Genomic DNA, 21,000 nt, shown 5'->3' with positions numbered 1-21,000 from the left:
ATGTGAATAACTCCTGATAAATCTGAAGAGAAACTCATTGAGTAATGACTTGTTAGTCACCTGTTGCTCACTAATCTCTCTCACCATGGAAGTGTCAAACAGAGCTGAACGGGTGCTGCCTCGGGTTTATATGGGAGTGTCAGGTTGAGGGTGCCATGTTTGGAAGAAATGGAGGATCTCCTACTGAGCTGCACACTCTGGGCAGTGAAGGAGTTTTGTGTCAAGGTTGGAGAAGGTGCAGGACGGGTCTTTGTGTTTAACTCGACTCCCTGAGGGCGTCATTAAAGTTTTATTCTCTCTTATTTTACAAGTCATTATACATACACACTGAACTGCAGCCGGAGGAGGTCCGAGGTGACAAAGCGATCTGTATCCTCTCGTGCAAAAACACACACACACACACACACACACACAAAAACACAGTGAGAGGAAGAGAATATGAGACAGGAATCGTATTTACAACATTTAAAAACAGAACTTTAACGCAGCTGCTGTGTCATTATGCATTCTTCCCTCATTAACTCACAGACAAGAGATGAAGAGGGATTAATTAAGGAGTCCATTCATTAAAATAATGCAAAATTGTTTATCTCCTAACCGAGCAACCCAGCTGTACGGGATTAAAAATTCAGTTTCCAGACCAAAAAGATACTTTGACAGAAAAACACAGAGATCCCGTGGGGGGAGGAATGCATGCTGCATCTCTCTTTCTGCTACGAAAATAAACTGAATATTTAATTTAGCAGAGCTGTGACCTTCTCCCGTCTTTTCCTTGTGAGCTGAGTCGGCAAATTCCCTTCTGCCTACAGTGTTGTTAAACGGGGACAATAGTCTTTTTATCCACGAAATGAAACTACAAAAGAGTGCTGAAGGGGCTTTAAACTTCAAATTAAACAGAATACTTTATTCATGTTGTGTTTGTGGTACATGCTTTATAGCATGCTTTGGTTTTAAATTTGTATGTTCTTCTTTGTTTACATGTGCATGGTTGATTGTTTCTTCTTTACTGATGAAACAAAATGTGTGCAGCGCTTAACTCCAAGACAAACGTCCCTAATTGGACAATCAGTTGTGTCGTATCACACCCCATTGTGTTGTGTGGTATGGTACTTTGTTCTCAATGAAATAAATTATGTATTAAGTATCAGTTTTAGTGACACAAAAGTCAGAATCAGTGCATATTTCCCTTTTGTGCATGGGGTCAAGAGAGCTGCCTTTCCTGTTTCTAAGCAAAAATAAATGATAAGTCATGTGTCAAGTCGTCCATCTGTTCTCGTGACCTGAAGCAAGGCGCCCTTAATGACTGTCCGCTGTGAGGAGAAATGGACCATAAGAAATGTTAATCTTTTAAACATATGTGAGTGCATGAACTTTGGTCGACCCCTTATTAAAATGTAACGGATCATCTTAAGGACAGCGTCAATTATTTTTTTAAAATGGCCACACCGCTGCAGCACAGAGCGAGTTATCATGCAGTTTGCTCCTCAAAGGGGCTTTATGGCGTGAGGGAGCTAGTCGCAGTAGATTAACCTTAATACTGAAGCAATTGCAGCTTGAAATTGGTGCTGAATGAGTGGTTTGTTTGTGAAATGATCCTTTCAAGGACTTGCTTGCCCTGCATCGACCTGATTTGCATAAATGCACTGAGAGGTATAAAAGCTGAATGCTTCCACCCGAGGCACAAGGAATTGCTTAATTTGCCCTCACTGTGAAGTCGAAGCCAACCATCATAAAGTTATCTGATAAACAGTTTCACTTTTTTTTCTGTGCAAATGCTGCAGAGATACCAAAAAAAACAATCATCTCACTTTTCCAAGAATTAAAAAGAAGAACTGATAACTCGGGGTATCTTTCAGCATTCGGCGAGCTGAAATTGGTAAGTTGCTGCCACTGAACCTTTAACAGACTTCATTAGCGTTCAGTTAAACGCAAAAATAAGCATCCAAATAAGATCACGTTTCGATTCATGTGTGATTGACAAGTTCTTAGCACAGCGTCCTGAAAACCAGGATAGAGACCAATATCTATCTGGCTCTGTTGTCCAGATACCATCCCTTCAGGTTTGAATAAAAAAGATGGCTGATGGTTTACCATGAAAGTTTTGGTTTTGTTAGACAAAATTAGCTTCCAATTAGTATATTTATATCTGAGATTAATAACAAGTCACTACGACAGCAGACATAACCATGTTCCTCTAATCTGCCATATAATTATGGTCACTTCTGATTGAGGAAAACAAAACAAGGCAAAAAAGCCGGACCCAAAAAATGCCAAACTTGATGCTTCAAATAGGGGCTATCCAAAACGGATGTGTGATGTTATAACGGCTAATTCTATGACTTGTAGGCACAAGAACACGCGCAAACCTTTGTTTGTTTTTTTTTGTCAGACAAATTCTACAAAACACACACAAATCTGAAATGCATCCAATTAGTTTCATCCGTCAAAAATCTCCGGAAAATTGTCACCTAAGGTTCTGCACGCAGTGAGCCTGTGTGCAGAACCTTGGACAACCTTGCATGGCTGTTTTTCTTCACAGAGAGGTTTGTGACATCTGCGAGGTTTATTTTGAGGAAAGAGAGGAAATCGGACAGTCCCACAGGGCCAAGTGTTCGCTTCGGTTTAAGAGAACGAGCCAAAGCAGTCTTAGCCAGCCTCTGTTCTACTGCAGCGATGAGTTTGTAAACAGTCATTTGTTCAGTGTGGTCGGTAATATTCAGAGCGGTGACTGTGCGGTTAAGAGACAAAACATTGTGATACTGTACATGACTCATCAAAGCAGCAAATAAAGAAAATATTTTGCACAATTTTCATGAGGAACAAGGGGTCGTTGCTCAGCCCAAAGAGAGCTGCACTCAGCATGTATATATATTTTTTTAATTCTGATTTTATCTCCCTGTATTTCAAATTAAATATCAGACAAGTTTCAGTTGCGTCTCGTTTGCCTGAGTCACACTTTAGGATGGCTCTCTATTTTGTTGTCAGGCCATTAAACTTGAAAACTAACCCCAGAAATGATCTTGCATTCCAGCTCTGCTGAAGTGGTGGCCGTTCCTCTCTCTCCAACAAACTTCACTTTTCAATTTTTTCAAATAGTGTCATTGTTCACTGCTCACCTGCTCTCTCTCTCCCTCTCTTTTTGTAATTTTCAAATTACTCTGCATCACTCCCCCCGCCTCCATCTCGACAGCTAACCTTGCTCACCTGCGTGCTCGACTGCTTCATATCCAATCAAGCCAGCACATAAGCCTCTTCTGCTCACTCACTCATTTCTAGATTGTTCTTCACCTCTTCATCACTCCTTCTCAAACTGATTACCCGTTGCCGACCCTGCTTGGTTCCGACCCTTTTGCCTCTTCCAGATTTTGGAAAGTGCTTCAGCCTTCTGTCCCTGACCACAACTCTGTCTCAGCTTTCCTGTCCTGTCGGCTGTGTGGCGTTCCCCTGTGATGATGCTTTGTCCCGATGTAGATAAAGACATCAGGTCTGGAAAAGAGAAATACAATCAGCACTTTGACACTGTGGTCACCAGTGTGGGGGGCTCAAGGAGGCTTGGGTGAAGAACATTTAGACTAGATTTAGTGACATTTCACCCTGCAATCAGACAGAAGGATGAGGAATCAGGAGCTACATTCCCCGGTGAAATAGCACGCGACCGTGACTTACCTACTTGGCTGGATGAAGCTTACAGGAAGCTGCAAGAGGGTCCGGGAGCAGGTGAGGTTGTCCATGTGATAATTGGCAGGATGAAAGTGAAGCGCAACATCCCCCAAAACCTCCGACTATCTCTATGCAAAAAACCCCCCCACCAAACTGCTGGCACCATGTGTGTGTTTGCATGAGAGAGCAAGGCAAGGGGAGTAACCTGCTGTTCTCTCACACAGCTGTTTCATAAGCATATTACAGGATCGGCTTACATTCTTTTCTTTTTTTTTTTTTTAAAGTTTTCATGGTGAAATAAACACGTCCAGTTTATATTAAGTCTAAAGAAAATGTTCCTCCGGTGAAAACGAATAAATCTCGTATCTTCTTACCTTCCTTTGCAGCAAAACTCAAGTTTATTCAGACTTTTGATCAAAACGCTGAATGAGACATGAGACAGTGAAGTTTCTACACAATGCAAGCGATGGCGGCGCGCGTGCATGTACAGTAAATGAGGGGGGCGTGGCTTTTAAGGGAGCACAGAGGGGAGAGGGTGGGTGAAGACGGAGCACTGAGGGAATGCTACTTTCAAAATCATGCTAGTTTATTTACGCTTTTCACTTTCTATCAGCCTGGAATAACAAAGACATGATCACAAAAACTGTATAAAATGAGGGCGCCGTCTCAGGCTGACAAAAAGTGTTTTTATGTCACTTAAATATGCAAGGTTTGACTTCAGAAACACCAAGACTAAATGCAAATTAGATACTGTTGAGGTCATTGTTTATTGCGGATATATGAAGGATAAGAGTACAGAATTATACCTGTAAAATATATATGTAGTAATATTTCTTCAAAACTATACATCTCATCCGTGGAGAGGTGTCCAATCCGACGATTCAGCCACAGCTTTATTGTGCATCACATCAAATGTCCACATCTCCTTTATTCTTTCCACTATATAAAAAAAAAAAGTCCAAGCACTGTTTCCCGTCTTACACGAGCCCACAGTCAGGGTTGAGCTCAACCATCTTTTCTAAGTCCTTCCTGACATCTGGGAAGGTCTCCAGCGTCTCCTGAAGGTCGCCCCAGGACAGAGAGAAGCACTGGCAGTCCGTCAGAGCCTTCGCTGTGGCCAGATGTTTGCCTTTGGTCAGCACGCACGTCTCTGTTGTACAACACAGAGGGAAGCACAAAGGCGTGGTAAATGAGCGACGGGGATGAGTTCTGACAATTAATCCTAAATTAATTCACCAGACCCAGCCGAGTTGTTTTGGGAAGCCTCGCTAAGCTCTTAACGCTTCTGGGTTTTGCTGCCAAAAAGATTAAGACCTGTTCTTGCTTAAAGTCAGAGAATTAAATAAAACAGAACAGAGGGAGTCTTCACTTTAAAAAAAAAAAAAAGGGTTCTTGCTCTGAAACGCTGAGAAATGGATGTGTCCAGTCCATTTTACGTGGAAAGGCTGAGTGATGAAAAAGCCTTCAACTTTCAGACCTGCCGGAAAAATCTAAACTAACACAATGCTTCAGTTTCACAGTCGTAAATCAAAAAAATGTAACTCCATATTATCCTTCATGTCCAAATGGCAGAGGCTTACACATTTATTTCATGCTGCTCTGCTTGTCCCAGCCCTTTGTAAAAACTGCTCTTATTAACACAAAGTTTTTAATATCCAATTTATCATCCTTAAGCGGTACATTTCAGTGACGCTCAAAGCTCCAAAAAGTGACAGCCACAGCATTTTTCCTCGAAGCATTATCCCTGTTACTGTAGATAATCCACAGAACAGGCTGCTCTCTCTCTCTCTCTCTCTTTCTAAAGTACTTCCATGTTACAGCACAGCATGAGGATTTCCAACTCTTAATTTTTTTTTTTTTTTGTGAGACAGAAAAAAAAAGACACAAACAAGAAGTCCTGCCACGCAACGTTTCAGCCGCACGTCTCAGACTCAGTCACAAAAAGTGGATCCAACTCACCCCCGAAATAATCTCCATCACACAGCTCCCTCTCGTCGGACTCCGTCTCCAGGAGGACCTGGCCGTGGTCGATGAAGAACATGCGATCGCCCGGGACGTGCTGTCGTACGATGACGTCGCCCTCCAGGAAAACCTCGTACTCCAGTTTGGTGAGCACCGAGTTGATAAAGTGTTCGTCTCTGCACTGAAACATCGGCACGTTTCTGAGCAGGCGGCTGCACATCACCACCAGGATTTGCTGAAAATAAAGAGTAAAAATATAATTCTGCAATAAGTGACCCGACAGGATAAGATCACCACTCATCATCATAAACTACAAAAAAGAAGGACTGTAAGCATTCGGCACAGCTTTACCTCTTTGAGCGCTGACGACACCGTATCTATGACATCCTTCTCCTGAAACCACTTCCCTCCGTAGCGAGCCTGGTAGTAGTTGTTGATACGAAGGCACAGCTCAGGCGGAAGCTTCATGAAGGCCATGTAGTGCTCCAAACGACTCATCTGTGGAGAGTCACAATGTTTTCACGACGCACCTTTCGTTAATTTGATACATGACACCCACCCTCTAAATATTTTGGCTTCACTTTAAGCGAGGTGTTGTCCATCTTTCTTATAAAGTCAACTTGAGTGAAGAGATACTTGATACTTGATTCAGCGTATCACAAGAATTATTATTTTATTTTTTTAAATTAGTTTTTGGGCTTTTTGTGCCTTTATTGGAGAGACAGGATAGAGATGGAGAGAGTGGGGATTGACGTGCAGGAAAGGAGCCACAGGCCAGATTCGAACCCGGAAGGCTCACGTTGAGGAATATAGCCTCCATATATGGGACATGTGCACGAACAAATGTGCCACCAGCGCCCTGTATCACAAGACTTTTAAACATCGATCCGATTGATACAACTCCTTTATGCTTAAATAGTAAAAACAAGTTATGCTCCTGTTCTTCTGAGGACAGCTTGTTTTCTACTGAGGACAGTTTGGGGATAAAGGACATCAGCCATAATGACCTTGCTCTTGTACTCCTTGGCAGCTGGGTCGGTGTTCGCGATCATGGTTGTAGCGTTTGCCACGAGGACGGTGTACATCAGACATCCGGACACCATGCTGACCATGACGATCCACATCTCGACGTAATCTGCAGAATAAGACACAGACTGAGTGCCTCCTTCAGTGTGACTCCTTCAGATGGGTATATTTATATCTGAAACATGAAGATGAGTCGCCTGAGCTTTTCTTCTTTTTTTTTAAATCTACGAATAAAGGAAATCTATAAGTCTCACTTGTTGGAGCGTCCATGGAGCCGTATGAGAGGGCGATCATCTGAGACAGAGCTCTGAAAACGCCCCATGAGTACTTCACAATCACTGTGGCATTCTGGAAGAGATTATTTTAACTTTAGAAATACTTTATTTGTAGATCTGGACTTTTAAATATAGATTTCAATCTCATTAAGTATTGCCTAGAAATTGCTGACAGTCTGTGGTAAAACCTCGCTGCTCTTCTGCAGTTTTGCTTGAAAACTGTTTTAAATTAAAGGTCACATATTATACTTTTTTTCAAGCTGTGTAAATAAGTCTCAGAGCTCCTCTTCAACATGTGTGTGAAGTGTGTTGTTGTAAATCCACTCTGATCCTGTGTTTGATCATGTCTATAAACCCCTCTATTTCAGCCCTGCTCAGAACAGGCTGTTTCTGTGTCTGTAGCTTTAAATATGTAAATGAGCTGTGTCTGACCACGCCCCCTCTCTGGAATGGCTCGGGTGTACTCGGTGCTTTCTGGCTCCATGTCCTATTGTTTACGGTGAGAAGGCAGACTCAGAGGGCAGAACAAACACCTAGCTGTGGGAGTGTCACCCACCTGGGGGAGGGGCTACTGCCCCTTTGTGATGTCATAAAGGGAAAATCTCCGAATGGCTTGTTTGAAAAGTAAGTAAGTAAGTGGAGCAGGCAAAAGGTGGAGAGGATTTTCTTGTAATTGGGTGGGGTTTGTAGATAGACGAGGGAAACATTTTAGTGCTACGAAAACAATGGTGGAGGGGATTTTGCATAACATATGACCTTTAAAATATAGCAAATACTTTCTTTAAGCAACGCCACATTACTGAAACGATTTGTCCAGAGCTCGAGACGGAAGATCTTGAGAGGTTGATCTCACCATCAGGTTTTCTTTACGGACCCAGCAGTCGGTCGGAAACTCCTCCAGCATGGGGACAAAGTACTGGATGCAGCCGTTCCAGTGACACAGCAGGAAAATCATCATGAACAGAGACAAGATGCGGAAGAAGAGGCGGACCACCTCCAAGTTTGCATTTGACACCTGTCAGAGGAAATGACAAGGAAACAGATGCTTAAAATCGTCGAAAATAGTGAGCTTTTAAAAGTGACTCCAGCAGGTCTTTCCACAGCCTCAGTCACCTTTAGCTTTAATGTTGGTCCTTGGAATAGTAAGTAAAGAACTACCAGAGGTATTACGGTTTCATGGGGGCTCGTCAGGGGGTCAGGAGGTCAGCAATGTAATCTGGAGATGACCTTCAAAACGCTTTCAACGGATGGGAGCCAATGACGTCGCTTTAAAACGATGTGTTCTCCCGTGTTGGACCTGCTCATAAATCTGGCTGCAGCACTTTGGATAAGCTGGATTTTGTTTAGGTTATGTCGTGTGAGACCACAGTACAGTGAACTGCAGAAATGTAACCATGATGAAATAAATTCACGACTTACTGTTTCTAAGTTTCTCACGGATAAAAATGTTGGACGGAGAGTTCATTTATTTTTTCATTGACCACATTTAGTCATCGTTTCTCCCGCTAGGAAGAGATCAACCTTAAAAATGCAAAATGATTTAACTGAAGTCGAAGTGAAACAGAGTTTAAAATGTGTTTTCTGTGAAAAGCAAAAAAAACAAAACAAAACAAAACAATGTCATAATTGAAACGAGGTAGGGGCGGACAAAAAATGATGACCTCAGCAAAATGTGTGTATAATCAGGTCCCCCAGGTGTTCAGTGACCTTGTGATACCAATTACGGGAACAAGTTCAATAACACGCCGAGCATCTAACTGGAATTGCAAAGTGACCTTATGCTAAACCTCCTTTGTACAAACATCTTTTTCTGTTTCTAGATCAATATATGGAAAATAAGCCTGCACACTTTACACTGGATCCCGGCTGGGATTATTTTTAACTCTGATTGAAAGAGTTTCTAAAGATGGTTCAGTCATGAATTCTGCAGTGATTCCTGGTCCTGGTTTGATTTTTCTATTATACTAAATGATTATTGTGTCCTTAATGTTCACATTTACAGTAAAGTTTGGAAAGTTTAATTCAGCATTGTTTGATCCTTGGATCTAAAACCTTTTTTAAAGTGGCAGTAAGCAACATAAACACATCTATGACATAAACCTCCCTCTCCCTCTGCAACCTCGTATCACGCTGCTAAGCCACCAAGTCATTATCATCCATCCATCCGCTATCTATACCGCCTTTACCGTTCAGGGTCGTGTGGGGGGCGGGAGCTGATCCCAGCTGTCATTAGGCAAGAGGCCAGGTACACCCTGGACTATTCACACTCAATCACAGGACACAAGGACAAAGTCACCAGTTAACCCAGCGATGTCTTTGGCCTGTGGGAGGAAGCCGGAGTCACCCCGCATGCATGAGGAGAACATGCAGTCGTCCAACAGGGGTTCAAACCAGGCAATAGCGCTAACCTCTGCACCACCATGCAGTCCTTTATTATCATCATCAACCTTTATTCATGCATTAAAAATCTTTGAGATTTCCCTCATTTACAAAGATGTCAAAATACAAAAAAAAGAAGCACAATTACTACAATTTCAAAAGCTAAAAAATACCAACAAAAACAAACCGTATTTATAGAAAATAATCACACACTGAGAGGTAATGGTTCAAAGGTAACTGACTCGATTTGTTTAAGAGAAACGAGGGTTTCGATCTAAAGAGTGAAACGTGTTCCATGTTGGAGTGCATTTTCCTCATTCAGAGTGAACCTGCGGGAATTCAGAGCGAGTACGAAGGGAAGGAAGGAAATGTAGCACACAATCTGCGAGCAGATCATTGTCTCTGCATATTATCTGTTCCACTCAGCGAGCTATGTTGGGCTCAGACAATAGGCACACTGACAGCTGAACGATATAAAAAAGATTTGCTGCACAGGTAATGTGCTCTCAGCGCCATCGAGGTGAGGAGAGAGAGAGAGAGAGAGAGAGAGAGAGAGAGAGAGAGAGAGAGAGCGATGCTGACGTACAAAAGCTTGAAGATGAAAGTTCGGACAGAGTCACTGTGATTGGCTGGTGACGTGCAGAGTTAACCTTGATTGGTCATTTTATTCAGCTCTAAGGGATGTCTTTTTTTTTTTTAATACATAGGGGGCGGGGCTTACAGACAAAGGATTTCAATGCAGAACTGTTAGTGATATGCAACAGCATTTTTTTATTTTAATTTAACAAAAAAAAAAAATCAAATGAAATGAATCCAGCACCGCCCTGACCTGCACAAAGAGTGATACGTTGAATCCTTTGTAAAGAGGTCAAATAATGTGCTGAGTCATCAATTTCTTATTTACTCAACAACTTCCTTGCAAGCACACTTCATGACATAAAAACCATCTGCACGGAGGAGAAAAGCTTGGTTGAGTTATTGGGGCTTTTTGATCTTACTTTCTCCACCTCGTTGAAGAACCTGACGAGTCTGGACACCCGAGCGAGCCGGATCAGGCTGAGGATTCGCACAAACATCAGGATCCTCATCATCTTGTTGGTCTTGGAGGGGTTGTCATCGTTGTTGTAGTGTAAGTCCTGCAAGAATGAATGAAAAAACTTCAACTTCAGTTTAGTTCATTTGATTAAAATGACTGAATTGACCCTTTAAAAACACAAAGCATTGATTCCATTTCCTTTTCCCTAGATGTAATTATCTTGAAAACACATCCCTGCAGCTGTTGGCAGAAGTTTCTAAAAATAGCCCCAGAAACAAACTTAGTGCATAATTTGTTTTGGCAAACTCTGCAGCGCACTGGTGGCTCTTTGCTGCTTCGACACTCTCTCCTAATTATTACCGCAAACAGCAGAATGTAGCCAATCGGGAAAGCTGCAATAACGTCCGGTATGAACCACGTCCTCAGGTAGCAGACTCGGATCCGCTTGATGTCCAGAATAGCTTCCTGCGAAAAAAGAGAAGGGAGAGAAGCAGAATGAGCAGAAGGATGTAGGGCTGCACGTGCGACCACCACCATGTATAATTCAACTCTTCAACTGAACCAATATTTTGAGAGTCTGTCCAGAAATTAGGGGCGACAGCGTTGGTCGATGAGATGTGCGAGTGCGTTCAAAAGGAGTTCCACTTTGAATTTGACAGCGTTGCCAAAGCACACGCATGAATTTTTCAAAACAGAGCAGCAACAAAAACAAATCCGGCGAAACCAGATGCAGCACAGAGTAAACACCAGGAACAGAAAGCACGCCACAGATGGGCTATTTGTGATTGGCAAGATAGAAGTCACAAAGCATGAGCAGATGAAAACAGAGAGGGTATATTCTGCATAATACTTTATCGGAAACGTCAGTCTCCCCGTTCATCTGACACAGCATAATCCCTGTTATAAAATCAAACAGCAGGTGCCAATATGCCCATGAGCAGGCGCTGCAGGAGGGGAGTTTGTTAATCTAGCCTTTCGTGTATTCGGTAGATTACAGATGAGGCAGAGATGGATTGTGTGTGCTTGTCTGTGCAGGGATTATAGTCCATCAGATTGTGTCTGAAAATAGAGCGCAGCCACTCTCACCTCGCTGTCCTCTGCAATGATTCCCATGCGGAAATTCAAAGCCACGTCTATGAGGAACAGCGTGTCTGAAAACACGTTAAAGCCTTCCCATGCCAGCCCGCTGTGCCCATCCAGAAACGCTATCTCCATGGGAATCCCGATCAGGTTCAGGAATGTGATTGCCATCATGCACATGATGTAGTAACTCCTGCAGAGAGACAGAGAGAGAGAGAGAGAGAGAGAGAGAGAGAGAGAGAGAGAGAGAGAGAGAGAGAGAGAGAGAGAGAGAGAGAGAGAGACATATGTGAGCACGTGCGACAGATCTTGTTTTTCATGTCGAGCGAAGTCTCAGATTATTTGCCAGAAGGACTCATTAGAGAGTCGTGCTGCAGCCAGTGATGCCAGCTGATTTATGCACACTAAACACTCAGATACTGTAACTGCACATGTTCGCAGCACAAGGCTTCGATTGTCAGGCTCAAATAACTCTCTGCTCCCCGATTGTTTCATCTCCTCTCCGTTTTCACTCCATGTGATCACCTTACAAGCTATAAATATCCGCGCTGCACCGATGATGACAAACAGTCCATCCTCAGAAACATTACTTAAAGGAATCACGTTATCCCCCGTTTATCCCCATAATCCCACACAGGCATCCTAAAAAAAAAAATAAAAAAAAAATCCCATCATGAGATGGTAGAATATTTATTTACTCTCCTTAATTGATTGTCAACATTAGATTGATGTTTGGGGTCTCTTCTCTGCTTGAATGTTTATTGAATATAGCATTTTAAAAAACGTTTTATAATTTATTCCTCTGTTGTTGTTTGCAACAAAACTGCAAACGATGTTCTTGCGAGCCCAATTATTTTATTGCTGACTAATGCTAAAGCAATGCAATATGCAGCCAATGAGGAGCAGGGCTGCAGCTAATTGTTAGATTCCTTTTTGAACTTCGTCTTTCCTGCTGCAATATTGATACGCTGCCACTGCTCAGACTGTTATAACTTGCGTGTCCTGCGTCTTTAAGCTTCATGACCTGCTTTTTCCTTTGAAGTATTTTAAGGAGGCTTTTTTAACACCTTGGCCATGCAGGGACGACTCACGGAAATGAGGCTTGTTGGTTATTTCTGGCTTCTTTTTTTCTTTTCCTCCCACCTTGTGTTTACACTAATTGCACTGAACCCTTACAAGTTAACGAGGTGAATCTCTCGAGTGTTCCCTACGTTAATTGATTAGTCCACAAAAAGGAAGAAGAAGTGTGCACTCCGACACCTCAGGGTGAGGATTCAAATCTTCATTCAAGTCTTTTTTTTTTTATTCTAATAAATCTCCAGTTTCTTTAAATACCAGCTCACAGCAGAAAAGGTCAAAATAACAAAGCAACTGTGTAAGATTTAGAAACTAAAATACTCACATGCCTAGTCTTTCAATGCCTGACGTTTAAAAGGATGCCGGTTACTTTACTTAATACGTACTAGTGAAGCATTACTCGTGTGAGGTATGATGAGAAACTTAAGATGAGATGAGAATAATCACTGGAGCAATAGGAAGCACATCATCACCTGAGAAAACTTACAGAAACTTTTTTAAGAAACATTCACAGACTCGTGTGTGAAGATGCAGCACAGGACTGGTCTGAATCTTTTCAATACATCACAAAAAAAAAAAATACCTCATGAGGCTGAACGGGTGGATGACAAATACTCCGCTCTGGAGCTGTCGCAGGCACTCCTTCTCCACGGCCATCTCGCTGCCGTACACGTACAGCGACTGGCGGTTCAGCTGCGGGAGAAGCAGGGCTCTCCATCCACAGGTGGCTTTGCTGCATCCCACGACGGGACCTTTTAGTTTCTCCATGGCCCGACCTCGTCCCCAGTGATCAGCCGAACGCGCAAGCCATCCTCCCTCTGCTGCTGCTGCTGCTGCTGCTGCTGCTGCTGCTGCTGCTGCTGCTGCTGCTTTATCTTCCCGGGACAAGTGAAGGCTGACTCTACCCGTCCTGACCTCCCCTCGTGGTCACAAGGTAATTTTCCATCAAGGCTCCCAACCTCAGGGCTTATTGAGGCTGTGTGGAGCGATGCGAATGGATACTTGTCTTCCTGCTCCCTCCCCTCCCCTCCCTCTCTCCGGCTGCCTCTCTCTATTTCTGCCCCCACCCCAACCCAACCCTTCACTTCTTTTCTTTTTCTCGCAGCTCATCAACTATTCAGTATCTGTGACTCGTCCCCACATGAATCAAGCCATGTCAAAGAGGGTAAGGTCTAGCTCACATTAATACTGAAGACAATGCCACGTGTGTGTGTGTGTGTGTGTGTGTGTGCGTGTGTGTGTGCGTGCGTGCCTGTGTGTGCGTGATAAGGGGAACACAATAACTGTCATGTGAAGCAGACATCTGGCAGCGTGTGCAGCGATGAGTTCAGCACGGGCTGTTTCTATCAGGGATGTAATTAAACACGGCGCCGTGTTACCTGATGCTGTATGTTCGCTCTCAGCTCCGAGGCAGCTCCTGTGCTACTTTTCTCTCTCTCTTTTTTTTTTTTTTTTTGCTATTTTAACATCAAAAACAAAAACAACACAGGAGCTGAAATATGTTCCTTCAAAGTGGAAGATTGAAATTTATCCATCTGGCCTATTTAGTTTTTTTTTTTTTCTTTTCCTTAGGCTTTTCAGGGTTTCAACAAAGTTTGAAATGTATAAAAAAAACAGGAATGATGTTACAGGAAGCAGCAGCAGCTCTCTGGGCTTAACTGAGGGGGGGTCATGTCAGTGAGCAAGGTGAATTACCATCAGATTAGTGCATACAATGTGTCTCATAATGTCAAGCGCATTTCACGAGATTATTGTTGTGTTGACATGGTAGATTTTATGCAGCTCGGAGCTAACCCCCCCCCCACCCCCACCCCCTCTTATTCCTGGCTCATTTTCACCAGCAGGATGATGTATTGAGGTCGAATGATTTGCTTTTGGCAAAGACGTGTTTCTGTGTTTCTGTGAGTTCTTTCCAGGTGCAAACTCTCTCTCGCTCTCTCATGCTCGATGTGCGATCTGAAATGAGCTTCAGCCCCCCCCGGGGACTCAGATTTATCAGAATAAAGCAGTTTATATAATAGTTGGATGTCACGTCTCTCTCTCTTTTTTTTGTTTTGTTTTTTTTTGTTATTTTCTTTGCAACTGTTCAACAGGAAATCTAAGACAAAGTTTGGAATGAAATCATGATTGTGACTGATCTAAAGTCCCAATGTGCAAACTTTCAGTCGCTTGCACCGGAGGACGGATAAGTGCTGATATGTATGAAAGAAAACAAATTAAATGACTTTGGGTGGCGTTCCTGTTAATTGCAAAATGATGAAGCTGGTGGCGCAGTGGTTAGTGTGTACGGAGGCTGAAGTCCTCCAGGTGGTCAGGTTCAAATCCGACCTGTGACTTAGGGTTAGGGTCTCTCTCTCTCTCTCTCTGATTCTATCCACTGTCCTATCTCTCCAATAAAGGCCCAAAACACAATCAGACAAACACATCGGCGCTGTCGATCAGTCTCCTCCCACAGAGGCTTCCTGAGGTCTTGTTCATGTTCCGTCCCAGATAAAGGTTTTTTTTGGGGGGGGGTTGTGGGATTTGTTTCTTATCCAAATTTAGAGTGTGAAGGACAGATGGTTTGCTCTACAGACTGTTAAGCTCTCCGAAGCAAAATGTGATGTGACTTGACTTGACTGGCTGCTGCTGCTGCTGCTGCTCGGTGAAGTGCTTCTTACTTGCTTTTTTTGCAGACTCAACAACACTGGACGTCTCTCAGGGGCTGCTGGCATTATTACCATCATTATTTAGACGGACACTTTGCCACCGGACAAAACAACAGACGCGTCTGCAGTGCTGAGGAACGCTCATTTGCCGTGTTCAGATTCTCTGTGAGATGAAACAAACAAGGTGATCCAGTCAGAGTGTAAACAGTTCTCAGAGTAGGCCAAAGTTTGTGTGTTAGTGAGGTGATTCCAGTGCACAGTACATGCAGAGATATATGAAGTCACTGCATAATAAACACCGATCAAAGACAGCCGGACCAGGAGAACTTACACTTGTGCTTTTCTAGAAGTGGAGGCGGGGGGCATATTGAGGAGGAGGTGGCCCTCCTCGGCCAATGGGCAGATTTCTGCAGAGAACAGCGAAACAAAAACAGAAAAAAAAGTCTTCATCTTTTTTATTTTTTTTTTATTTTATTTTTTTTAACATGGCACAGAACATGGACTCTAATCCTGTGCCGAGCGAAATCTGCAGGAAAAATGTGTCTCAAGCAGAGGTGCATATCGTATACCACAAATGATGTGCTTACTTCTTCATTTATCTGGCACACAGCTGCCCCCCCCCCCCCCCCCCCCCCCCCCAAACTACAAGAAGTGAGTCAGTGCCTCTGCTTACGCATGCTGACGCACTGCACACCCAGTAGACATGTGAAAGCAAACACAAACCTACAGTACTGCAGGACAGAAAATGAACAGTGTTATTATTGAAGAAATCTCCTCAGTCACTCGTGTTTATAATCTACCCAGCAGCAGCAGCAGCAGCAGCAGCAGCTCTATTTTACAGTACAGAGAATCCGCTGATGGTGAAGAAAAGGCGTGAACAGCTCTGAGCACCGTTATCAACACAACACATCAAACTCTCGAGTTGGAACGACCACGTTTTTTACTTTTTCACCAAGAGTTTAAAAAAATACAATCAGATTTTGTTGATGATCGACCGTACGGGAAAGTACAAAACTTTAGATCTTCAGTCGTGTTTTCAGCCAAAAGGTGCTGCGAGAGAGAGAAAAGAGAGAGAACATTTCTGCTCAACTAGAAGATAAAAAAGTGATCGTTTGACTTCCTCTGGCCTGTAAACGTTTTTGATGCGTGAGAAGTTGGAACTGTCTGATCCTCATAAACCAGAAACATGACAAATCAGGTTGTTTTTTTTTTTTTAGATTATTTCAGTTAAAGGCTGGAAGCAGCTGCTCAATATTTACCAAACAGATTACCGTAAGAGTACATGTTTTTGTTGTGGTAAATATTTGATGCAAGTAAAGGTCAAAGTTTATAGTTTTGATTTAAACTACACATATTTTTTATTATATCTTTTTACAAAAAACTTGAAGGTGGTCTTTCAGGGGGTTTTCTGATAGCTGTCGATGAATCAGTGCAGGATCAGAAACCTCCGATGAACCTGTGCTGAAGGTCGAGGAGGTGACGCTGGTTTCTGTCGCAGTTTTATCACACAGTTAAAAAAGGTTTATCTGAACTTTTCGATAATAATGCGTGAGTAATGGTTGCTGAAGCAGCAACTTTATCATTGCAGGGCAGCAGAATGATGAATCGTCAATGTATTAATGTTTTATAGGTCAGAGGAGATTTATGATATGTGGCTCCAAGCATGCGTGTGTGCGCGTGTACTATGAGTGTGTGTGTGTGTGTGTGTGTGTGTGTGTGTGTGTGTGTGCGTGCGTGTACTATGAGTGTGCCTGTTTCTTTGTGCGAGTGCTTGTACTATGAGAGTGTGTGTGTGTGTGTGTGTACTGTATGTGTGTGTGTGTGTGTGTGTATGTGTGTGTGTGTGTGTATGTGTGTGTGTGTGTGTGTGTATGTGTGTGTGTGTGTGTACTGTATGTGTGTGTGTGTGTGTGTGTGTGTGTGTGTGTATGTGTGTGCCTATGGGCAAAAGTCAGAGCCTATTCTTACAAACTGACACATTTTGTTGGTAAAGACACCTTCAAATATTAACTGACATATTTATTTAATGTAAATGTAAACTCAACACTGGTTTTATTTTTTAACAGTTATTTAAACCAGTTCCTCTCACGGTTTATTTCCTTACACTACTTACCCTTATGTGATGTCAAAAAGCTGACCATACATCCTCTCTCCGCCAGACTACATTTCCCAGCAGCCTTAGCAGGAGCTAGCGATCACGTGATCTTGCATAAAACGGCCGAACACGTGATCTTGCTTTCTCCTCGTTGCTTTCATTTTGAAGGTGAAGCCTGCAGCCTCCAACGCAAGTAAGTTACCTAACTTAGCTTAGCATTAGCAGCTAGCTGTTTCTTAAAGATTGACTCTGTTTGAATGTTCATTTAATCCTGCACACTATCTGCCCGGACACGTGTGTCAAGTGTGTGTGTGAGTGTGTGATTACACTTTAATCAGGCCAATGTGTCACATGTTAGCCACCGTTAGCTTAGCGTTATGCAAGGTCTCCATCCATACTGTTGGCTAAAGCTATGCGCTAACATATTTAACTCAATCATGTTAATTTTAAGTTAAAACAGAATTTATCTCTGAGGGAGGAAGTCAAAGTCACGCGCACACAACTGTCACGAGACAGCTCAGAAATAAGAATCACAGTGAGACGACTACAAATCCAGAGTAATAATTTGACAGTGGGAGACAAATGTGACCCTTCATATTCAAGTGGAGGTGTGTTTGTTGAAAAGACTTAAACAAATTCTGGAGCTTAATATTTCTGCAGCCCTGCGTGACAGTGACGTGCAGACCAGTCTGGTCTTATCTAATGTTGCATCAGTACAGCCCTCCATGCTGCCGGAGGTTCAACATGTCATAACTCCACTTGTGCATTTACAAAAACAAAGAACCTCTCTCTTAAGAAGTGTCTCTTTTCTCGCTTCATTCAGCCTGAAGATGTCTTCTACCCTGTCTGCTGTCAGCGTGGAGTCTCAGCCTGAGAGCGCCGAGCAGAAGAAGCCTCTGAGGCCGTGCTGCGCCTGCCCAGAGACCAAGAAAGTCAGGGATGCTTGGTAAGAGTCTCCCCGAGAAATATGGGTCACCTAACATAGTTTGCACATCTTCAAAATGCATTATTGAGACCTTCCTTTTCCCCCCCGCTTCCCCCCCTGCAGCATCATTGAGAAGGGAGAGGAGAACTGTGGAGGCCTGATCGAGGCACATAAAGACTGCATGAGGGCGCTGGGATTCAAGATCTAACTACTCCACTTTGTGTGTGCGTGTGGTACGTATCACAAAACGCTCGTGCATGCACACTCGATAAAAGTTTTCAGCCCTCTTTTGAAACTTTCCTCTATTACTGCTTCAACCACGAGTTAAAGCTGAACTGTCAGAGTAGATTTTCATGGCTGATATCAAAATGATGCACACCTGGATTCTGACTTATTTTGGCACTGGAGTAAATGAAAGTACTTTCACACTTGTATCATGTGTGACATTAATGACCTTGCTGGCACACACGGATTACAAAGGTCAGAGTGCAGTTGGATATTAAGGGCAAAAATGAAACTTTTAAAAAAAAATAATTGTGCTAAGAAAAAAAAAGATGCATATTAGCTTATTGATTTTTCATATTTGAAATGTTTGTGTTTTGACTCATCTTGAATGAGCAAAATGCTCATGACGGTCTGATCAGGCCAAATCTAATGTGATGTAAATTTGTCCGCTTTTCCTTCTTGCGCGTGCGACTGCTCCGGTTCGACAACTTCTGAGTAAACGAGACGTGAACTCAAATCTCCAAATGTCCGCCGTTTTTAATCCATGAAGCGTGCTCAGCTGGTGAAATATAATGAAACTCGGATATGATACTTTTTGACTGAATATATTTAGTCACTGGATGAGCTAATGTCAGCTGGTCGATTACTTGGTCTGGTGCTACTTAATACCAGAATGACTTTGAGTCACTCAGGTGTGTAATGAGCTCCTGCCCTTCCTGTGGACCTTTTTAATAAAAGCCTGACTTCATTTTAATTTAAGCTCTACAAATGTGCAGAAACGGAGGCATTAATTTCACCTGCTCCACTTTCTCACACTTGCAGGGTTTTTTTTGTGCCGTTAAACCGGGCTGTAAATTCATCGTTATGCTCAAACTGCAGCGTAGGGCGAGGGCGTCACGTAACGAAGGGCAGGGGTGGGAGGAGCCTGCCTGAAGCCTTCTGGATCCAGTTGTGCATCGGCAGCTTCTCTTGCATCACCATGATGCTCGTCTGTTCTTGTGAATCATCTACGATGCCAGCACTTTTTAAATCTAATAACAGCTCTGAAGCTGAATGTCAGTTTTAATGCTGCTCCTGTTTTCCTCCTCTGTTGCAGTGTGTTTCTGTGAAAGTGGAAGGTGACCCTGGATCTTCTCTCCTCCTTTCCCGCTTATTTATACCTTCTGACTGTAAGGGAAATGTGATGATGCACTTAAGTCTCTGCTGGGATTATTGTTTTTCTTTTTTAAAAGTCTGCAGAATACGAGAAATGTGTGAATATCTAAAAAAGCTGTGTGAAATTGAATAAAAGTCCTATGCAATAAACCTCGCCGTCTGCATCTCTTGTGTGATTTAATCTGAAGGTTGCTTATTAAAGGTCCATTCTCTAAGTGCCACAGTTGCTGTTCCTGGTATGCACTTGGGCTTAAAAATAACTCTTGACCCTGCAAAGTCAATACTTGGCATATCTGCATTCTTGCTCTGTAGTGTGTCGCTTGTTCGGAGGTGTGCCTGGCACACGGTTCGACACTTTCTGCTCTTGTGTTCAAACTGCCTGTGAAGCTGCCAATTTAAGATCTGCTACTTTATAGTAACTCTGAGTACAAAGCGCGTCCTGACTCGTCCCAAACCTGACTGTTGTGCTGAATTTAGATCCACAATTCATGCTGTGTTTCATTACACGCCGTGATGTTTGAGAACAGTGACCTAGCAGCCTCACTTGAACACTTTACTGAAGCTTCACTTAAAGACGACTAAATCTTAACCTCATCAGCCGTCTCTGTACTCCAGTTCAGGATAACCATTTGAGCTTCATTGAATATTGATCTCGTCGGCTTCATGCTAAAACTCACTGCTCTAAAACAAGTTGTTTTTTTTTGACGAGGCCTTGAAACTCAGGATTTTTATGTATTATGAGTCTTCTACCGAATGGAAAGAAAACGATGTAATGACAGTAACTGATGAAAAACATCTTAGAAACATCTTAGACTTCATAATTTATAAAAAAAACGTCTCAAGTTTTGAATTTAGATTGTCTTGGTTTTTTCCTGCCCAACATCTTTTTGTAAAATTAGACATGTGGTTGCCATGTTTTTCAGCTGACTTTTATTTTTTATTTAGTCATTTAGTGATTATTGGTCTCCAAACGTCTTTGTGCAATATGTTGTGTATTACTTATTTTGCATTCTACGTTGAACTTATATTTATATTTCTAGCAAGCTACCTTAAAGCGCTCACGGACTTGAACAAACTTGCTGTTTTTTATTATACACTGTAAAACTTCAGTTATTGCAAAGCCTTTTATTGACTTCAGTATTTGGGACCAGGCGTCAGAATGAGACCTGCGCTCAGCAAAGATAAGAAAAAAACCTCTTTGCAATCAGGACTACAGACGCAGTGCTCGGCTACCGGCGCTGCATGTTTTAAAAACTGGAAACTGTTTTAACATCCTCTCACTGAATCCTGCCTTTCTTTGTGAAAAGTAACTCGAGGACAGTTAAAGAGACTGGGAGTTAAATGTGTGATCTGGATGGTTCTGTTTCATCCGTCTCTGCCAGAAAAAAAAAAAGTGAATCCCAGTGTCACAGAGTCGTTTAAAACTATACTGTCTTGTAATAAATCAAAGAAGAAGG

At 42.7% G+C, this 21,000-nt stretch overlaps 2 protein-coding genes across 2 annotated transcripts; one reads left to right on the top strand and one right to left on the bottom strand.

Moving 5' to 3' along the window:
• Positions 1 to 4,408: 4,408 nt before the first annotated feature.
• hcn5 (hyperpolarization activated cyclic nucleotide-gated potassium channel 5) lies at positions 4,409 to 13,523 on the bottom strand. Its single transcript, XM_079357236.1, has 10 exons — positions 13,079 to 13,523; positions 11,425 to 11,611; positions 10,699 to 10,803; positions 10,301 to 10,438; positions 7,777 to 7,938; positions 6,903 to 6,996; positions 6,630 to 6,757; positions 5,974 to 6,120; positions 5,620 to 5,857; positions 4,409 to 4,810 (listed from the first exon to the last, which is right to left on the bottom strand). Exons 1-10 carry the CDS (start codon positions 13,261 to 13,263, stop codon positions 4,638 to 4,640), a joined length of 1,557 nt encoding a protein of 518 aa, XP_079213362.1. The 5' UTR covers positions 13,264 to 13,523; the 3' UTR covers positions 4,409 to 4,637.
• Positions 13,524 to 18,025: 4,502 nt separating this feature from the next.
• Positions 18,026 to 19,693, top strand: cox17 (cytochrome c oxidase copper chaperone COX17). Its single transcript, XM_079357242.1, has 3 exons — positions 18,026 to 18,184; positions 18,287 to 18,396; positions 19,485 to 19,693. Exons 1-2 carry the CDS (start codon positions 18,069 to 18,071, stop codon positions 18,369 to 18,371), a joined length of 201 nt encoding a protein of 66 aa, XP_079213368.1. The 5' UTR covers positions 18,026 to 18,068; the 3' UTR covers positions 18,372 to 18,396; positions 19,485 to 19,693.
• The last annotated feature ends 1,307 nt before the right edge of the window (positions 19,694 to 21,000 follow it).

The sequence above is a fragment of the Symphodus melops genome (assembly GCF_947650265.1).
Source record: "Symphodus melops genome assembly, chromosome: 12".
NCBI lineage: Eukaryota > Metazoa > Chordata > Actinopteri > Labriformes > Labridae > Symphodus > Symphodus melops.
This window is presented reverse-complemented; position numbering and strand designations above follow the sequence as displayed.